The sequence below is a fragment of the Leucoraja erinacea genome, unplaced genomic scaffold (genome assembly GCF_028641065.1).
Source record: "Leucoraja erinacea ecotype New England unplaced genomic scaffold, Leri_hhj_1 Leri_156S, whole genome shotgun sequence".
NCBI classification, from domain to species: Eukaryota; Metazoa; Chordata; class Chondrichthyes; order Rajiformes; family Rajidae; genus Leucoraja; species Leucoraja erinaceus.
Window position 1 is genome coordinate 142366 of NW_026575858.1, and position 21312 is coordinate 163677.

Sequence of the window (21312 nt, forward strand, 5' to 3'; positions counted from 1 at the left end):
AGTAGCTCTATTCAACAGCCAAAAATCTGTAGCCTCCTTTTGCTCTGGTATTTTATTTAATTCACATAAATAAAGGGGAGGTCATTTAAGACTGAGGTGAGAAAAAACTTTTTCACCCAGAGAGATGTGAATTTGTGGAATTCCCTGCCACAGAGGGCAGTGGAGGCCAAATCACTGGATGGATTTAAGAGAGAGTTAGATAGAGCTCTAGGGGCTAGTGGAGTCAAGAGATTTGGGGTGAAGGTAGGCATGGGTTATTGATAGGGGACGATCAGCCATAATCACAATGAATGGCGGTGCTGGCTCGAAGGGCCGAATGGCCTCCTCCTGCCCCTATTTTCTATTTAAACAATGTTTTATTGTTAATGTTTAATGTTTTATGTGTCATTCCTAACTGTCACTGTATGTCATGTTATCACTTGTGGGCGGAGCACCAAGGCAAATTCCTTGTATGGGAATACTTGGCCAATAAACTTATTCACTCATTCATTCATTCATCAGTCTGAAGACCTTCCTTCAGACTGGTCTCGGCACAAATCGTCGCCCATTCCTTCTCTCCTGAGATGCTGCCTGCCCCGCTGAGTTACTCCAGCATTTTGTGTCTTATCTTCGGTGTAAACCGGCATCTGCAGTTCCTTCCTACACCTCCATTTCCATTGACTCCATCTCCACCTCACGCTGCCTCGGCAAGGCCAGCAGCATCATCAAGGACCAGTCTCACCCCCGGTCACTCCCTCTTCTCCCATCTCCCATCGGGCAAGAGGTACAGAAGTGTGAAAACGAACGCACACCTCCAGATTCAGGGATAGTTTCATCCCGGCTGTGATCAGGCCACTGAACCGTCCTCTCACCAACTAGAGGGAGGTCCTGAACTACTATCTACCTCATTGGTGACCCTCGGACTATCTTTAATCGGACTTTGCTGGCTTTATTCTGCATGTTAATCATGTTATACTCTTTATCATGTATCTGAACACTGTGGACGGCTCGATTATAATCAGGTTGTTAAACTTGCCTGCCCCTCCAACTTGTTAAACGAACATTGACTTCTCCGATTTCAGGTAGTCCCTGTTTTCTCCCTCCTTCCCCCCCCCTTCCCAGCTCTCCCACAGCCCACTGTCCCCGCCTCTTCCTTTCTTCTTCCCGCCCCCTCCTCCACCCACACAGCAGTCTGAAGAAGGGTCTCGACCTGAAACGTCTCCTATTCCTTCGCTCCATAGATGCTGCCTCACCCGCTGAGTTTCTGCAGCGTTTTTGTCTAACTAAAGAACTTTATACGCTTTCTGTAAGATTCCCTCTCATCCTTCTAAACTGCATTGAGGGAGTGCAGGAACTGGCACCTACCGAGATTCCGGTTTGCTGGAATTGTTTTGGGAAACAGCCGGTTGGAGATGAATTGAACTTAGGAACAATAGGTTCATTGCTGCCTCTATGCTTCACCATCTGGGCTCATTTCCAAACTATTCCCTGATCTCCGACGTTTCCGCGCTGCATCTCCTAAGTTCACCAATTCATAAGTGATCGGAGCAGAATTAGGCCATTCGGCCCATCAAGTCCGCTCCACCATTCAATCATGGCTGATCTATCTCTCCCTCCTAACCCCATTCTCCTGCCTTCTCCCCATAACCCCTGACACCCGTACTAATCAAGAATCCGTCTATCTCTGCCTTAAATATATCCATTGACTTGGCCTCCATCGCCATCTGTGGCAATGAATTCCACAGATTCACCACCCTCCGACGAAATAAATTCCACCTCTCCCTCCTATCGGTACTGACTTTTATTAAACATAGAAACGTAGAAAATAGGTGCAGGAGGAGGCCATTCGGCCCTTCGAGCAAGCACCGCCATTCATTGCAAACATGGCTGATCATCCCCAATCAATAGCTGCCTGCCTTCTCCCCATATTCTGAGGCTGTGACCTCTGGTCCTAGACTCTCCCACCAGTGGAAACATCCTCTCCACATCCACTCTATCCAGGCCTTTCATTATTCTGTACGTTTCAATGAGGTCACCCCCTCATCCTTCTAAACTCCAGCGAGTACAGGCCCAGTGCCGACATTTTAAATTTCGTTGTACATGGCCCATGTTACAATGACAATAAAGAAACTATTCTATTCTTCTAGAAACTATTCAAACGCTCATCGTATGTTAACCCACTAATTCATGGGATCAATCTTGTAAACCTCCTCTGGACCCTCTCACACAATCCTGACCCCACAACCTCCCTCTAACTCCACCCCAGTGCTGTTAGAGGAACAGTATCAATAGACAACAGACAATAGGTGCAGGAGTAGACCATTCGGCCCTTCGAGCCAGCACCGCCATTCAATGTGATCATGGCTGATTATCCCCAATCAGTACCCCGTTCCTGCCTTCTCCCCATATCCCCTGACTCCGCTATCTTTAAGAGCCCTATCCAGCTCCCTCTCGAAAGCATCCAGATAACCTGCCTCTACCGCCCTCTGAGGCAGAGAATTCCACAGACTCACAACTCTCTGTGAGAAAAAGTGTTTCCTCGTCTCCGTTCTAAATAGCTTACTCCTTATTCTTAAACTGTGGCCCCTGGTTCTGGACTCCCCAACATCGGGAACATGTTTCCTGCCTCTAGCGTGTCCAAACACTTAACAATCTTATATGTCATCAAGATCAAGTCACCTGAAGATGGCTTTAGTCCAGTCGGCACCACACTTGAAGCCTTCTGCCCTGGAAGGAAAGAAGTCCGGTTGTTTTTGAGAATAGTCTCTCTATCATTGGACAAAACCTATTGCAATCACAGAGTGATCCAATGTGGAAACAGGCCTTTCGGCCCAACTTGCCCACACCGACCAACTTGCCCCATCTACACAAGTCCCACTTGCCCATATCCCCCCAACCCTGTCCTATCTCTGTACCTGTCCAATTGCGATAGTCCCAGCCTCAACTACCTCCTCCGGCAGACACCCACCGCCCTTTGTGTGGAAAAGTTCCTATTAAATCTTTTACCCTTCACCTTGAACCTGTGTCCTCTGGTCCTCGATTCCCCTACTCTGAGCAACAGACTCTGTGCATCTACCCGATCTATTCCTCTCATGATTTTATACACCTCTATAAGATCTCCCCTCATCCTCCTGCGCTCCATGGAATAGAGACCCAGCCTTCTCAACCTCTCCCTGTACATCACACCCTCTAGTCCTGGCAACATCCTCGTAAATCTTCTCTGCGCCCTTTCCAGTTAAATTTAATTGGGAACAATGTCCAGCACAATGTATACTCCATCTCCCCCCTCCCCCCCTCTAATCCTCTCCCACCCCGCTCCATATCCCTCTCTCCATCCATTCCCACTCCCTTTCCTCCATTCCCTCCCTCATCCCTCCCTTCCATATCTCCCTTCAACCCTCCGCTCCCCACTCCATTATCCCCCCATATTCTCCTCATCCCCCCTACATATCCCCCTCATCCTCCCCTCCATATCCCCCCCATATCCCTCTCATCCACTCTATCTCTCCATATCCCCCCTCAACACCCCACCCCCCATTCCCCCCTCCGTTCCCCCCCCCCCCCCCCCTTCCTCACGACCATACAACTCACTGCGCAGGTTCCCCGAGGGGGGGAGGGGGTGTTCCCTTCCATTTTCCCCCCTCCTCCCCCCACTCCCCCCCTCATCCTCCTCTCCTTTCCCCTCCACCCCCTATCTCATCCACTCCCTCTCTCTCTCTCCATGCCCCTATCCATATCCCCCCCCCCCCCCCCCCCACGTGGGTATTCCGGAAGCTTCTTAATAATAATAATAATAATAATAACTTTATTTGTTAAGCACCTTAAAAACAACCAAAGCTGACCAAAGTGCTGTACAGAAAAAAGAAAACAAGCAAGGCATCATAAAACAGGCAGAACAACAGAACATACAACTAACACGAGGCGCATAAATTACATACAAAAATCCAAACAATAAATTAAAAAACATAAAACACGAGTACGAACAACGCAGCAAAACCAAGCAAATAAAGTTAATAAACAATTCAACACCTCACTGGTGTACAAAGGCCATGGAGAATAGATATGTCTTCTTACCGGAGTTGGCGCCATTGCCGATTCATGCGCAGGTCGGTGACGGTCAGCGTGTCATCGCGGGAGCAGCTGAGCAGCTGCGTGCGGTCCAGGCTAATGTCCAGAGAGGTCACTCTGTCCAGCAGCGTCATAACGTCCGTCTGCATCCCCAACCTGCCGGGCGGCAGCAGCAGCGTTCGTTACAGCGGCGCGGCGGGTAGAACTGCTGTCTCGCGGCGCCGCGCACACCCCGGCTCCACCCTCACTGACCACGTCCTCCCTATGACCACGTGGGCTTTCAACAGACAACAAGGTGCAGGAGTAGGCCATTCGGCCCCTCCGACGAGCACAAGTGATAGGACTGAAACTTGCTAGCTACGATGGGGAGAGAGATCTCAATAGACAATAGGTGCAGGAGTAGGTCATTCGGCCCTTCGAGCCAGCACCGCCATTCAATGTGATCATGGCTGATCATCCCCAATCAGTACCCCGTTCCTGCCTTCTCCCAATATCCCCTGACTCCGCTACCTTTAAGAGCCCTATCTAGCTCTCGCTTGAAAGTATCCAGAGAACCGGCCTCCACCGCCCTCTGAGGCAGAGAATTCCACAGACTCACCACTTTCTGTGTGAAAAAGTGTTTCCTCGTCTTTGTTCTAAATGGCTTACTCCTTATTCTTAAACTGTGACCCCTGGTTCTGGACTCCTCCAACATCGGGAACATGTTTCCTGCCTCTAGCATTCATTTGTTCTCTAACTCTCTACATCACCATCTGTACAGAGAGATATGATGTGACCCTGAAGAATGTTATCCTTCACAGCTGTAGTCCCGGTGCTGGGAGGCAAGAGTGGATAATAGAGAATGGAGCGGCTGGGCTATTGAGATCTCTCTCTCCATCCTAGCTAGCAAGTTTCAGAGTCCTATCACTTGTGCTCGTCCGAAGGGCCGAGTTTAGGATGAGCGGGGATCTTATTGAAACTTATAAGATTGTTAAGGGCTTGGACACACTAGAGGCAGGAAACATGTTCCCGATGTTGGGGGAGTCCAGAACCAGGGGCCACACACAGTTTAAGAATAAGGAGTAAGCCATTTAGAACGGAGATGAGGAAATACTTTTTCTCACACAGAGTTGCGAGTCTGTGGAATTCTCTGCCTCAGAGGGCGGTGGAGGCCGGTTCTCTGGATGCTTTCAAGAGAGAGCTAGATAGGGCTCTTAAAGATAGCAGAGTCAGGGGATATGGGGAGAAGGCAGGAACGGGGTACTGATTGGGGATGATCAGCCATGGTCACATTGAATGGCAGTGCTGGCACGAAGGGCCGAATGTCCTACTCCTGCACCTATTGTCTATTGTCTATTGATTGGGGATGATCAGCCATGATCACATTGAATGGCGGTGCTGGCTCAAAGGGCCAAATGGCCTACTCCTGCACCTGTTGACTATTGGCGAGTACTTTATCATCCAATTCTTTATCAGCCAAATTGCCTTCCCTTCACGTCACGCATTTCAAATTATTTTATTGTCGGGCACATTGTAGATTTTCAGACATATCCCAGGGTTTCTCCCAATTGTCCGTCACCGATATCAAGGCTTCCTCTCCATTTTCAGGGCATTCCTTTCCAGAGGAGTCTGTTTCATTGCATCCAACCAGTCAACTCCACGAGACACCCGTTAGATCTGTCCCTTAATCTTCCAAACACAAGACTGCTCTGCTGATCCACAGAGGTTAACCCTTTGAGAAACGCCCACTCTGCTGCATGCATCAATTATAGTATCAAGTGAAGGGCCTCGACCCGAAACATCACCTGCTCCTTCGCTCCATAGATGCTGCCACGCCCGCTGAGTTTCACCAGCATTTTTGTCTACCTTCGCTTTTTCCAGCATCTGCAGTTCTTTCTTAAATATATTATCAAGTGATAGGGGTAGAATTAGGCCATTCGGCCCATCGAGTCTACTCCACCATTCAATCATGGCTGATCTATCTCTCCCTCTGAACCCCATCCTCCTGCCTCCTCCCCATAACCCTGGCACCCGCACTAATCAAGAATCTATCTATCTCGGACTTTAAAATATCCACTGACTTGGCCTCCGCAGCCTTCTGTGGCAAAGAATTCCACAGATTCACCACCCTCTGACTAAAGAAATTTCTCCTCATCTCCTTCCCAACAGAAGTCCTTTAATTCTGAGGCCTCTAGCCCTGGACTCTCCCACTAGTGGAAACATCCTTCCATTGACTCCATCTACACCTCACGCTGCCTCGGCAAGGCCAGCAGCATCATCAAGGACCAGTCTCACCCCCGGCCACTCCCTCTTTTCCCCTCTCCCATCGGGCAATAGGTACAGAAGTGTGAAAACGAACGCACACCTCCAGATTCAGGGACAGTTTCTTCCCGGCTGTTATCAGGCAACTGAACCATCCTACCACAACCAGAGAGCGGTCCTGAACTACTATCTACCTCATTGGTGACCCTCGGACTATCTTTGATCGGACTCTGCTGGCTTTACTTTGCACTAAATGTTATTCCCTTATCCTGTATCTGTACACTGTGGACGGCTCGATTGTAACCATGTGTTGTCTTTCCGCTGACTGGTTAGCATGCAACAAAAGCTTTTCACTGCACCTCGGTACACGTGACAATAAACTACCCTAAACTAGGCACAGAAAGGTTCTACACTTACAAAAAGACACATTGTCTTTGACACAATATGCTGGAAGATCTCAGTGGGTCAGGTAGCACCTGTGGAAGGCACGGGCCAGATTTTAATTTACACTCATGATGCGGGGTGGAAGATTGCAACCTTCACGTGGTCCGCCCTGTTTCGACTAATGCAATCAACTCGACATGCACAAACGGAAGGTCAAATCGAACAAGTTGACCAACAACTTTAGGCTGTGCACGCCAGACGAAAGAAGAAGAAGACTCGTGATGCCAAGATATCTCTGTACACCAATACTATTTGTTTAGTTTAGAGATACAGCGTGGAAACAGGACGTTGGACCCACCAAGCCCACGCCGACCAGCGATCACCCCGTACATTAGACAATAGGTGCAGGAGTAGGCCATTCGGCCCTTCGAGCCAGCACCGCCATTCATTGTGATCATGGCTGATCATCCCCAATCAGTACCCCGTTCCTGCCTTCTCCCCATATCCCCTGACTCCGCTATCTTTAAGAGCCCTATCTAGCTCTCTCTTGAAAGCATCCAGAGAACCGGCCTCCACCGCCATCCGAGGTAGAGAATTCCACAGACTCACAACTCTCTGAGTGAAAAAGTGTTTCCTCGTCTCCGTTCTAAATGGCTTACCCCTTATTCTTAAACTGTGGCCCCTGGTTCTGGACTCCCCCAACATCGGGAACATATTTCCTGCCTCTAGCGTGTCCAAACCCTTAGCAATCTTGTATGTTTCAATGAGATATCCTCTCATCCTTCTAAACTCCAGATTGTACAAGCCCAGCCGCTCCATTCTCTCAGCATATGACAGTCCCAGCATCCCCGGGAATTAACCTTGTGAACCTACGCTGCACTCCCTCAATAGCAAGAATGTCCTTCTTCAAATTAGGGGACCAAAACTGCACACAATACTCCAGGTGTGGTCTCACTAGGGCCCTGTACATCTGCAGAAGGAACTCTTTGCTCCTATATTTGATTTCTCTCGTTATGAAGGCCCACATGCCATTCGCTTTCTTCATTGCCTGCTGTACCTGCATGCTTACTTTCATAGGCTGATGTACAAGGACCCCCAGATCCCGTTGTACTTCCCCTTTTCCCAACTTGACGCCATTTAGACAGAATTGATTCTATTAATTAATTGATTGTAATCTTGTATGATTTGTCTGCTGACTGGTTAGCGTGCAACAAAAAGCTTTTCACTGTACCTCGGTACACGTGACAATAAACTAAACTGAAGTGAACCTCTCCACATCCACTCTATCCAGGCCTTTCACCATTCGGTGAGTTTCAATGAGGTCCCCCCCCCCTCTTCCTGCTAAACTCCAGCGAGTACAGGCCCAGTACCAGGTGTGTGGGTAGGAACTGCAGATGCTGGTTTAAACCGAAGATAGACAAAAAATGCTGGAGTAACTCAGCGGGACAGGCAGCCTCTCTGGAGAGAAGGAACGGGTGATGTTTCAGGTCGAGACCCTTCTTCAGACTGAGAGTTAGGGATAAGGGAAACTAGAGATATAGGCGGTGATGCGGAGATATAAAGAACAATGAATGAAAGATATGCAAAAAAGTCACGATGATAACGGAAACTGTTAGCTGTTTGTTGGGTGAGAACGAGAAGCTGGTGTGACTTGGGTGGGGGAGGGATGGAGAGGGAGGGAATGCCGGGGCTACCTGAAGTGAGAGGTCAATGTTCATACCACTGGGGTGTAAGCTGCCCAAGTGAAATATGAGGTGCTGTTCCTCCAATTTGCGCTGGGCCTCACTCTGACAATGGAGTAAGACCTTGTGACCCGAAACGTCGCCCATTCCTTCTCTCCAGAGATGATGCCTGTCCCGCTGGGTTACTCCAGCATTTTGTGTTTATTTAGTTTAGTTTAGAGATGCAGCGCGGCTACAGGGCCCTTCAGTCCACCGACTCCACGCCGACCAGCGATCCCCGCACACTAACACAGGCCTACACACACTAGGGACAATTTACACTTATACCAAGTATACAAACCCAGGCCAATTCACCTACAAACCCGCACGTCTTTGGAGTGTGGGAGGAAACCGAAGATCTCGGAGAAAAACCCACGAAGGTCACGGGGAGAACATGCAAACCCCGTACAGGCAGCACCCGTAAAGAGAGTGGGGAGAGAGAGGGGGGGGGGAGAGAGGGGGGGGGGAGGGGGGGAAGAGAGAGGGGGTGAGAGATAGAGGCGGAGAGAGAGAGGGGGAGAGAGAGAGAGAGGGTGGGGGAGAGAGAGGGGGAGAGTGAGAGGGAGAGAGAGGGGGGGGGGGAGAGAGGGAGAGATCATATTGGAGGGCGAGTGGTGCAGGCGCGAAGGGCCGAATGGGCTCTACTCCTGCACCTGTTGTGTATGTTTCTGTGCAGAGAGAGGGCGAAAGAGAGAGAGGATGTAGAAAGATGCAGAGAGAGGGGGGAGAGAGAGGAGAGAGAGGCTATGGGGAAAGGGGGAGAGAGAGAGGGAGGGAGAGAGATAGTGAGAGAGATGGAGTGCAGAGAGAGATAAAGAGAGGGGTGGAGAGATGGATGGAGAGAGAGAGAGAGAGAGAGAGAGAGAGAGAGAGAGAGAGAGAGGGGGAGAGAGAGAGAGAGGGGAGAGGGGGAGAGGGAGAGAGGGGGAGAGAGGGAGGAGGGGGAGGGGAGAGTGGGGGGGGGGCAGAGAGGAGGGGAGGGATGGAGGGGGGAGAGAGAGAGTGGAGGGGAGAGAGGGGGAGAGAGGAGGGGGAGAGGGAGGAGGAGGAGAGGGGAGGAGGGGGAGAGGGAGGAGGGAGGAGAGAGAGGCGATAGAGAGGGAGGGGAGAGAGGAGGGAGGGGGCAGAGAGGAGGGGGGAGAGAGGGAGAGAGAGAGAGAGAGAGTGGGAAGGAGAGAGAGAGGGGGAGGGGGGGGGGGGGGGAGGGAGGAGAGAATGCAAGCGTCTCTTACCTGGTGTCCCAGAGTCGGATCTTCTTGTCAAAGTGCCCGCTAATGACCAAGTAGTCTGAACAAACGAGATCACTGCAGCGAGAGGGTGCTTGCAAGGATTTCACACCTGGGGGGGTGACAGAGAGGAGAGGAGAGGGTATACAGTCAGAGCTGGCGTAGACACAAAACGTTGGGATAACACAGCGGGACAGGCAGCATCCCTGGAGAGAAGGAATGGGTGACGTTTCGGGTCGAGACCCTTCTTCAGAGTCTCTTGCATCTTGCAGGAAACATGTTCCCGATGTTGGGGGAGTCCAGAACCAGGGGTCACACAGTCTAAGAATAAGGGGTCGGCCATTTAAGACTGAGATGGGGAAAAACTTTTTCACCCAGAGAGTTGTGAATCTGTGGAATTCTCTGCCACAGAGGGCAGTGGAGGCCAATTCACTGGATGTTTTCAAGAAAGAGTTAGATTTAGCTCTTGGGGCTAACGGAATCAAGGGATATGGGGAGAAGGCAGGAACGGGGTACTGATTGTGGATGATCAGCCATGACCATACTGAATGGCGGTGCTGGCTCGAAGGGCCAAATGGCCGACTTCTGCACCTATTTTTTTTTTTTAATTTATTTGAAGCAAATGTACAAGAGTAGAACAAACGGCATATAAAATTATACAGCTTCACTTTTAACTTTTAAGAAGAAAAGAGAAAAGAGCAAGAGCAAGAGAGAGAAAAAGTGGGAGGTGCCAAGATAGAACCCCTAGACTACCAAAGTAGTGTGGCAAAGAGTGAATACAAGAAAGAAAGAAAAGGAAAAGGACAAAATGAAAAAGAGAGCGAAAAAGAAGATATACCTGCTTCTCGTCCCTCCCCGCCCACCTCGCCCAACCCATAATCGGATTTAAATCCAAAGTTGTGTTGCACCAGACTATCCTTGTAAGAATTCGGTGAAGGGTGGCCATGTCTTGGAAAAATTGATCTGGTTTTTCTGCCAAGACAAGCTTAATATTTTCAAGATGTAGCGACTCGGACATGTTTGTAATCCACATCTTCACTGCAGGGTCTGTTGTCTGTTTCCAAAATGTAAGTATTCGTTTTTTCGCCGTTATAAGGCCATAGTTAAGGAAACGTCTTTGACATAATGTTAGCTCAGAACAGGCTTCTGACGTACCGAGAGTAATCAATTCTGTGTCGGGGTCCAATTTTATTTTTAGTGTTTTAGAAAAAATGTCAAAAATTCCTCTCCAGAAATGGTGACTTGGTACAAGAGGCAAAAGAATGGGTTATATTTGCTTCCTGAAGGAGGCATTTATTACAAATAGGAGATACATTTGGGAAGATCTTATTCAGTTTAGACTTTGAATAATAGAGTCTGTGTCGTATTTTAAATTGTATTAATGAATGCCTAACGTTAAGAGAACAGTTGTTTATATATAGACTTTCCTCCCATCTGTCTTTTAAAATTGTTAGGCCAAGTTCATCTTCCTAAGCTCTTCTAATTACTTCTGTCGATGGGGTTTGTGTATTTAAAAGGGTGTTATACAGATACGATATTAACTTATTTGAATCCGAGTTTCTATTCATGCATTCGTCTAGTGTGTCTGAGCCGATAAATCCCCAGGGCCATGTAGAGGAACCAACGAGAGAGCAGGCTATTTTAGACTGGGTATTGAGTAATGAGGAAGGGTTAGTTAGCAGTCTTGTTGTACGTGCCCCCTTGGGCAAGAGTGACCATAATATGGTTGAGTTCTTCATTGGGATGGAGAGTGACATTGTTAATTCAGAAACAAGAGTTCTGAACTTAAAGAAAGGTAACTTTGAGGGTATGAGACGTGAATTGGCCAAGATTGACTGGCAATTAATTCTAAAATGGTTGACGGTGGATATGCAATGGAAGACATTTTAAGACTGCATGGATGAACTACAAAGAATGTTCATCCCAGTTTGGCAAAAGAATAAATTAGGGAAGGTAGTGCATCCGTGGATAACAAGGGAAATCAGGGATAGTATCAAAGCGAAGGATGATGCGTACAAATTAGCCAGAAAAAAGCAGCATACCGGAGGACTGGGAGAATTTCCAGAGACCAGCAGAGGAGGACAAAGGGCTTAATTAGGAAAGGAACAATAGATTATGAAAGAAAACTGACAGGGAACGTAAAAACTGACTGCAAAAGGTTTAATAGATATGTGAAAAGAAAGAGATTAGCTAAAACAAATGTAGGTCCCTTGCAGTCAGAAACAGGTGAGTTGATCATGGGGAACAAGGATATGGCGGACCAATTGAATAACTACTTTGGTTCCGTCTTCACTAAGGAAGACATAAATAATCTGCCGGAAATAGCAGGGGACCGCGGATCAAGGGAGTTGGAGGAATTGAGTGAAATCCAGGTTAGTCGGGAAGTGGTGTTGGGTAAATTGAATGGATTAAAGGCCGATAAATCCCCAGGGCCAGATAGGCTGCATCCCAGAGTACTTAAGGAAGTAGCTCCAGAAATAGTGGATGCATTAGTAATAATCTTTCAAAACTCTTTAGATTCTGGAATAGTTCCTGAGGATTGGCGGGTAGCAAATGTAACCCCACTTTTTAAGAAGGGAGGGAGAGAGAAAACGGGGAATTACAGACCAGTTAGTCTAACATCGGTAGTGGGGAAAACTGCTAGAGTCAGTTATTAAAGATGGGATAGCAGCACATTTGGAAAGTGGTGAAATCATTGGACAAAGTCAGCATGGATTTACGAAAGGTAAATCATGTCTGACGAATCTTATAGAATTTTTCGAGGATGTAACTAGTAGCGTGGATAGGGGAGAACCAGTGGATGTGGTGTATCTGGACTTCCAGAAGGCTTTCGACAAGGTCCCACATAAGAGATTAGTATACAAACTTAAAGCACACGGCATTGGGGGTTCAGTACTGATGTGGATAGAGAACTGGCTGGCAAACAGGAAGCAAAGAGTAGGAGTAAACAGGTCCTTTTCACAATGGCAGGCAGTGACTAGTGGGGTACCGCAAGGCTCAGTGCTGGGACTCCAGCTATTTACAATATATATTAATGATCTGGACGAGGGAATTGAAGGCAATATCTCCAAGTTTGCAGATGACACTAAGCTGGGTGGCAGTGTTAGGTGTGAGGAGGATGCTAGGAGACTGCAAGGTGACTTGGATAGGCTGGGTGAGTGGGCAAATGTTTGGCAGATGCAATATAATGTGGATAAATGTGAGGTTATCCATTTTGGTGGCAAAAACAGGAAAGCAGACTATTATCTAAATGGTGGCCGACTAGGAAAAGGGGAGATGCAGCGAGACCTGGGTGTCATGGTACACCAGTCATTGAAAGTAGGCATGCAGGTGCAGCAGGCAGTGATGCAAGTGAATGGTATGTTAGCTTTCATAGCAAAAGGATTTGAGTATAGGAGCAGGGAGGTTCTACGTCAGTTGTACAGGGTCTTGGTGAGACCACACCTGGAGTATTACATACAGTTTTGGTCTCCAAATCTGAGGAAGGACATTATTGCCATAGAGGGAGTGCAGAGAAGGTTCACCAGACTGATTCCTGGGATGTCAGGACTTTCTTATGAAGAAAGACTGGATAGACTCGGCTTATACTCGCTAGAATTTAGGAGATTGAGAGGGGATCTTATAGAAACTTACAAAATTCTTAAGGGGTTGGACAGGCTAGATGCAGGAAGATTGTTCCCGATGTTGGGGAAGTCCAGGACAAGGGGTCACAGCTTAAGGATAAGGGGGAAATCCTTTAAAACCGAGATGAGAAGAACTTTTTCTCACACAGAGAGTGGTGAATCTCTGGAACTCTCTGCCACAGAGGGTAGTCGAGGCCAGTTCATTGGCTATATTTAAGAGGGAGTTAGATGTGGCCCTTGTGGCTAAAGGGATCAGGGGGTATGGAGAGAAGGCAGGTACGGGATACTGAGTTGGATGATCAGCCGTGATCATATTGAATGGCGGTGCAAGCTCGAAGGGCCGAGTGGCCTACTCCTGCACCTATTTTCTATGTTTCTATGTTTCGATGTCTGGCAACATATATTGACAGATATCTTCAAATACGAGACTATTTGAAATCGTATACCTAAATATGATTTCAGATGGTCTCGTATTTGAAGATATCTAACATCCCCTCTTCTAGGTTTAAGTCCGTGCCTAGGGTCACCGACTACCTCACTCCCAAATAAGGGACAAAAGGACAAAATACGGGACAAATTCCCCACGGCAATTTGTTGAGCGACTGGGCCATGTCTGGGTGAATGATGAGTTGGCCCGGGTGCTGGACTGCACACAAAGCCCAGCCGGCGGGGCCAGCTGAAGAGTTTGGCCCGGGGGTCGTGCACAAAGTCCGGCGCCCCGCTCTGTCCACAGTAGAGAGCATGCTGACCGGTTGCATCGTGGCTTGGATCGGCAATTTGAGCGCCCTGGAGAGGAAAAGACTACAAAAAGTAGTAAACACTGCCCAGTCCATCATCGGCTCTGACCTTCCTTCCATCGAGGGGATTTATCGCAGTCGTTGCCTCAAAAAGGCTGGCAGTATCATCATCGAGGAGGAGGAGCCATCTTGGGGAGCGGCTGCTAACCAGCAGCCGTCCGTTTAATTCACTTTTATTTTGTAGTTCTAGTGAGTCCTGTGTTTTGTTTGTGGGAGAAATGGACTTTTTAATGTGGGGGGTAGGGGGTAACTATATTTCTAGGTCCCTACCTGGTCGGTGAGGCAGCTTTTTCTCCGGGCTGCCCCGTCGACCCGTCCTCGTGGCCTACCAGCGGGCGTGGAGCGCCGTTTCCTGGCGGGGACCGCCCAGCACCTCGGCTTCGGTGGCGGCACAGCGCTGGAGCGCTATCGCGGAGCGGGCGGGCGATGCCTTGCCTGGGTCGCCGCGCTGGATCGACGCGCTGGAGCTCCGGTGAGCTGTGACCGCCGAGATCAACACCTCCGGGCTGCGGGTCTGCGGAGCGGAGCGGGCGGCGCCGACTTTAACATCGGGAGCCTGGGAGCTCCAAACCGGCGCGGCCTTGTCGGCTTCGGAAGCCGCGGTCTCCAGCTAGGAAGCGGCCGTTCCAGGTGGCCCAGCCGCTGAGTGGACTCTCCCGACGCCGGGGCAACACCACCCGGCCAGAACGGCCAGGAACATCAGGCCTCCGTAGCGCAATAGCGGAGGCCTCAAAAGGCCTGACTTTGGGAGAACTGGGGATGGGGACTGGACATTGTGCTTTCCCCCACAGTGGTAACCATTGTGGGGGGATGATTTTTGTGTGTAAGTGATTATTTTAGTTTGTGTCCAAGATGGCTGTCGGAAGGGAGAGTGGACGCTGGCACGGTTTAGCTGCCGCTGCTCTCTCTTCACATTTTTTTGTCTTTGGATCGAATTCTGTCTTTAATTTGTGTATTGGTGATGTCCTTATTATTGATTTTACTCCGACTATATGTTTTTTATTCTTGTTAAATTCTGTAAGGTGTCCTTGAGATTTTGAAAGGCGCCCGCAAATAAAATTTATTATTATTATTAAAGACCCACACCATCCTGGCCACACACTCATCTCCCTTCTGGTGCTACCTTCAGGTAGAAGGTACAGGAGCCTGAAGACTGTAACGTCCAGGTTCAGGAATAGCTACTTCCCCACAGCCATCTGGCTATTAAACCTGGCTCGGTTAAAACTCTGATTATTAATAACCCATTTTCTGTTAATTGCACTTTATCAGTTTATTTATTCATGTGTGTATATATTTATATTATGGTATATGGACACATTTATCTGTTTTGTAGTAAATGCCTACTATGTTATGTGTGCTGAAGCAAAGCAAGAATTTCATTGTCCTATACAGGGACACATGACAATAAACTCACTCGAACTTGAACAACTCGTGAACCGTTGATCGGCCGTGAGAAGGAGGGGAGGTGGTGGTGTCAGCGGTAAGCGAAGGTCCAAAGCTGCTGACCGACCGACGGGGCCACGGACGAGGCGCTGCTGCTGTTGCTGCTGCTGCTGCACTCCATGGGCTGCACTACGTCGGGACGGGTGAGGCGGGGCCGGACGACCCGAGCAGTAGCGGTCAAATATGGGACAAGGGCGGACCCATTCGGGACAAACGGATGTCCCGGCTAATACGGGACAGTTGGCGACTCTATCCGTGCCTGCATGTCTCCGGAGAGGAAAACACGCAGTGCCCACGGGGACTGTGGAAGCCTTCCGTGACGCTGGTCGCCGCAGGGGGGGGGGAGGTCCAGTGCATCGTGCTTACGATGAAACTGTTGTAGACAAACACAAGGCAGCATCTCCGGGGAGATGGAATGGGTGACGTTTCGGGTCGAGACAACTTGATAATTGGTTGATTGATGTTTGTGAACTGGTATTATTGATCCGTGCGGTGCAAGTACTGTGTGATTATGGTTAAATAACGTGAAATACAGTTCAAAAATTAAAAAAATATTAATATGCTTCAGGCAGGAACGGGCTACTGATTGGGGATGATCAGCCATGATCACGAAGGGCCGAATGGCCTACTCCTGCACCTGTTGTCTATTGACATGAAGAGCTAGTATGAAGGGCTGGAATACATTATCCCTGCCTGTCAATAATCCGCACATCCTAGGATTCCACATCTAGACTCCCATTTTGATTTATGAATGGCACAGTGATACAACAGAAAGATAGAGAGTGATACAGTATGGAAACAGGCCCTTTGGCCCAACTTGCCCACACCGGCCAACATGCCCCAGCTATACTAGTCCCACCTGCCTGCGTTTAGCCCATATCCCTCCAAACCCGTCCTATCCATGTACCTATCTAAATGTGTCTTAAACGTCGGGATAGTCCCAGCCTCATCTACCTCCTCTGGCAGCTCGTTCCATACACCCACCACCCATTGTGTGCTCCCATGGCTCTACATGGCTATGGCTAAAGGGGCTGTCCCACTTGGGCGACCTAATTGGCGAGTTTGGAAGAGTTTAGGAGCGTTTGAAAAAGTGTCATGTGGAAGACTACCTTCGACTATGTGGAAGACTAGCTTCGACTATGTGGAAGACTGGCTTCCACTAACTTGGACACTGAATAGTGTAGAGTGAAGACGACCTCCTTCGACCTCCCTTCAACTATGATGAAGACTACGACTACCTTCGACTACCCTCGATTACCTACGACTAACATACTACGACCTACTTCGACTAAACCTGCTAGTAAAAAAAAAATCGATATTTTCCATAGCGACCTTTTTTTTACTCGCGGGCATTTTTCAACATGTTGAAAAATACGCCGCGACCTAGCTGAGGCCTCGAGTACACGGGGACTACTCTCGAGCATGAAGGAGAGTTACAAAGACCTCCTACGACCTCGTGTCGACAATGCTGCGAGTATGAGTCGAGGGCAAACTCGCCAGAACTCGCGGATTAGGTCGCCCAAGTGGGACAAGCCCTTAAGGCTCCGTGACTCTATGACTAGGTCTCTAGACTCTAATGGGCCTGTCCCACTTAGGGGATTTTTCAGCAGAGTGCCGGCGAGTGTCAAGTTGCCGGCAGTTGCCTGAAAAACTTGGAACTGGAACGGCGACTGCCAGAGTGGAACACGCACGCACACGCACACCCGCACACACACACACCAACACACACGCTTCCTTCACCGGCCTGTGTGAATTTTCTTCATATATATGGCAGAATAAAACTTCCAGACTAAGTAAAAAATACTTACAGAAATTAAAAAAAACAGTGGTTTGGCACTGCCGAACCTTAGATTCTACTATTGGGCAGTTAATGCTCGCTATTTAACGTTTTGGACAAAGGATTTAGAAGATACCCAATGCCCAGGATGGATAAAGGTTGAACGTGATTCCTTACAAGGGCTATCATTGGCTTCTATTCTAGGGGCCTCGTTAACCTTTACAATTACGAGATTGAATAAATATGTGACTAACCCAATAATAAGTCATACATTCCGAATGTGGTTTCAATTTCGTAAGTTTTTTGGATTGAATGATTTTATCTTTTCGAGTCCTATCATATCTAATTTTCTCTTCCAACCTTCTAGTACTGATCAAGCCTTTCTGTTATGGAAGAGGAAGGGATTAGTAGCTTTTCGTGATTTGTTTTTGGATGGTTGTTTTAACTCTCCAATAAATATTAATGTTTTAGATATTTACATAATAGACATTTTTTGAAGGCCACTCTACCCTCGTGGTTTAAGTCGCTGGTCAAGAAGGCACAGCAACGACTGTTCTTCCTGAGAACATTAAAAAGGACTGGTCTGTCCCAACAGCTGCTGACACCGTTCTACTGCTGCACCACAGAGAGCATATTAACGTATGGCATCTCTGTGTGGCATCTCAGCTGCACGGAGGCGGAGAGGAGAGCTCTTCAGCGCGTCGTCCACAGAGCGCAGAGGATCATTGGGACAGAGCTACCAGCCTTGGAGGGCATCTACCACACACGGTGCCTCAGGAAGGCCGTCAGCATCCATAAAGACTCCTCACACCCTTATAATGGACTGTTCGAACTACTTCCCTCCGGCAGACGTTACAAGGCCGTCTGCGCCCGAACCTCCAGACTCAGGAACAGCTTCATCCCCAGAGCTATAGCGGCTCTGAACCGGCCCTGCTGAGTGCCCCCACCCCCCCTGGACTGTCTCCCTCGGATGGTCACGTCGCACAGACACATCTGCACTTTAGTCTGTTTGAACTGTTTTACTGTTATAATGTTATTTTTACAATCCATGTTCTCGGGGTCTCTAAATCTAAATTGTATTAGTTATTTAAGTTATGACATCGGATGGAAGCTGCATACCAAATCTCGTTGCACTTATGTGTTTCATTGTAAGAAAAGTGGATGAGCTTAGAGTCTGGATAGACACCTGGAAGTATGATGTTGTGGCGATCAGTGAAACATGGTTGCAGGAGGGCTGTGATTGGAAACTAAATATTCCAGGATTTCGTTGCTTCAGGTGTGATAGAATTGGAGGGGCAAGAGGTGGAGGTGTTGCATTGCTAGTCAGGGAAGATATTACAGCAGTGCTTTGGCAGGATAGATTGGAGGGCTCATCTAGGGAGGCTATTTGGGTGGAATTGAGAAGTGGGAAAGGTGTAGCAACACTTATAGGGGTGTATTGTAGACCGCCAAACGGGGAACGAGAATTGGAAGAGCAAATATGTAAGGAGATAGCAGATATTAGTAGTAAGCAGAAGGTAGTGATTGTGGGAGATTTCAATTTTCCACACATAGACTGGGAAACACATTCTGTAAATGGGCTGGATGGGTTGGAGTTTGTAAAATGTGTGCAGGATAGTTTTTTGCAGCAATACATAGAGGTACCTACTAGAGGAGGGGCAGTGCTGGACCTCCTGTTAGGAAATGAGACGGGACAGGTGGCGGAGGTATTTCCAAAGTCTACCAAAGTCTACAGTGATTTAGGCCATTTGGAAAAATGGGCTGAAAGATGGCAGATGGAGTTTAATGCTGATAAATGTGGGGTGCTACACCTTGGCAGGACAAATCAAAATAGGACGTACATGGTAAATGGTAGGGAATTGAAGAATACAGTTGAACAGAGGGATCTGGGTATAACCGTGCATAGTTCCTTGAAGGTGGAATCTCATATAGCTAGGGTGGTAAAGAAAGCTTTTGGTATGCTAGCCTTTATAAATCAGAGCATTGAGTATAGAAGCTGGGATGTAATGTTAAAAATTGTACAAGGCATTGGTGAGACCAAATCTGGAGTATGGTGTACAATTTTGGTCGCCCAATTATAGGAAGGATGTCAACAAAATAGAGAGAGTACAGAGGAGATTTACTAGAATGTTGCCTGGGTTTCAACAACTAAGTTACAGAGATAGGTTGAATAAGTTAGGTCTTTATTCTCTGGAGCGCAGAAGGTTAAGGGGGGACTTGATAGAGGTCTTTAAAATGATGAGAGGGATAGACAGAGTTGATGTGGACAAGCTTTTCCCTTTGAGAATAGGGAAGATTCAAACAAGAGGACATGACTTCAGAATTAAGGGACAGAAGTTTAGGGGTAATATGAGGGGGAACTTCTTTACTCAGAGAGTGGTAGCGGTGTGGAATGAGCTTCCAGTGGAAGTGGTGGAGGCAGGTTCATTGGTATCATTTAAAAATAAATTGGATAGGCATATAGATGAGAAGGGAATGGAGGGTTATGGTATGAGTGCAGGCAGGTGGGACTAAGGGGAAAAAAAATTTGTTCGGCACGGACTTGTAGGGCCGAGATGGCCTGTTTCCGTGCTGTAATTGTTATATGGTTATATGTGCAATGACAATAAAATATATTATTATTATTATTATCACCCCTTTTTCCGCTACCACAACAAACCGAAATATTGGAAAACATTTTACATTTGAATCCTTATCAGAAAGGCTTAATAACGACTATTTATGAATTGATTTTGAAACTTCATTTGATAAAATTAAGAATGACTGGGAAAGAGAACTTCAAATGTCTTTATCTATAGAGAAATGGGAGAGGATTCTTCAATTATATCCCATATCTCACTGACCTCCTCTCCCCCTACCAACCCTCACGGCCCCTCAGATCCACATCAGCCGGTCTCCTCTCCATCCACAAGTCCAACCTCTGCAGTTTTGGGGACAGAGCCTTCTCCAGGGCAGCTCCCAGGCTCTGGACCTCCCTCCCCCAACTGATCCGCAATTCCGTGTTCCTCACCATCTTCCAGTCCCACCTCAAGACCCATCTCTTCACCTCTGCCTATCCTTAGCCCCACGTGCCGTCCCTTTTCATCTGTGCATTAATTGCCTCATATTGTGTTTTGAATTGAATTCTGTCTTTAATTTGTGTACTAGTCATGTCTCTACTATTTATTTCATTCTCCTTACATGTTTTTCCTCTACCTGCTAAATTTTTGTAAGGTCCTTGAGATTCTTGAAAGGCGCCCATAAATAAAATGTATTATTATTATTATTATTATTAATTAGTTAATACCTCTTCAATGTGTGCAAGACACGCTTTGATACAATTCAAGGTGGTTCACAGAGCTCATATGTCCAAAGATAAGTTGGCTTGTTTCTATGGTCATATAAATCCTACCTGTGACAGATGTAACTCTGAAGTGGCCTCACTAACCCATACGATTTGATCCTGTCCTGCCCTCTTTTGGAAAAATATTGGAAATAAATCTTTGATACTATTTCTGTAGTCTTAGGTATTGATTTACAACTTATCCTATTACTGCAATTTTGGGGCTATCAATGTTAGATTCTATCCATCTGTCCCGCTCCGCCCATCGGCTGATTGCTTTTACCACATTAATCGACAGAAGATCTATTTTATTTCAATGGAAAGACTCTAACCCTCTGACCACACTCCAGTGGTACTCTGAAACGATATCATGCTTACATTTAGAAAAAATCAGGAGTGACATTGTTGGTTAAATTTGATAGGATTTGAGGAAGATTTATTCAACATTTTCACACATCAATTGTCCCCCCTCCAACTGTTATAATAATTATTTTACCTTTATACGGTGGAACGGACTTGACGCCAAACAGGGACTTAAATTGTTGAAACTCTTTGCAGCCCAGATTCTGTTTTGCTTTTTTTTTTTAATTTTTCTTTAGTTTAGGGGGGTTTTGTTTTTTCCTTTTCTCTCTTCTTTTTCTTTTTTTTTCTTTTTATCTTTTAGTTTTTAAAAGAAAGAAAAAAACGCCGCGACCTAGCTGAGGCCTCGAGTAGGCGGGGGCTACTATCGA

The 21312-nt window shown here is 47.5% G+C and overlaps 1 protein-coding gene across 1 annotated transcript in view; it reads right to left on the reverse strand.

The window, feature by feature from the left end:
• LOC129715979 (autophagy-related protein 16-1-like) overlaps positions 1 to 21312 on the reverse strand; it is a 75602-nt gene that overhangs the window by 3115 nt on the left and 51175 nt on the right. Inside the window, exons 16-18 of the mRNA XM_055665865.1 lie at positions 9626 to 9731; positions 4054 to 4203; positions 2659 to 2706 (exon numbers count right to left, since the gene is read on the reverse strand). Coding sequence (XP_055521840.1) covers positions 2659 to 2706; positions 4054 to 4203; positions 9626 to 9731 — 304 coding nt within the window. The remainder of the gene's footprint in view (positions 1 to 2658; positions 2707 to 4053; positions 4204 to 9625; positions 9732 to 21312) is intronic.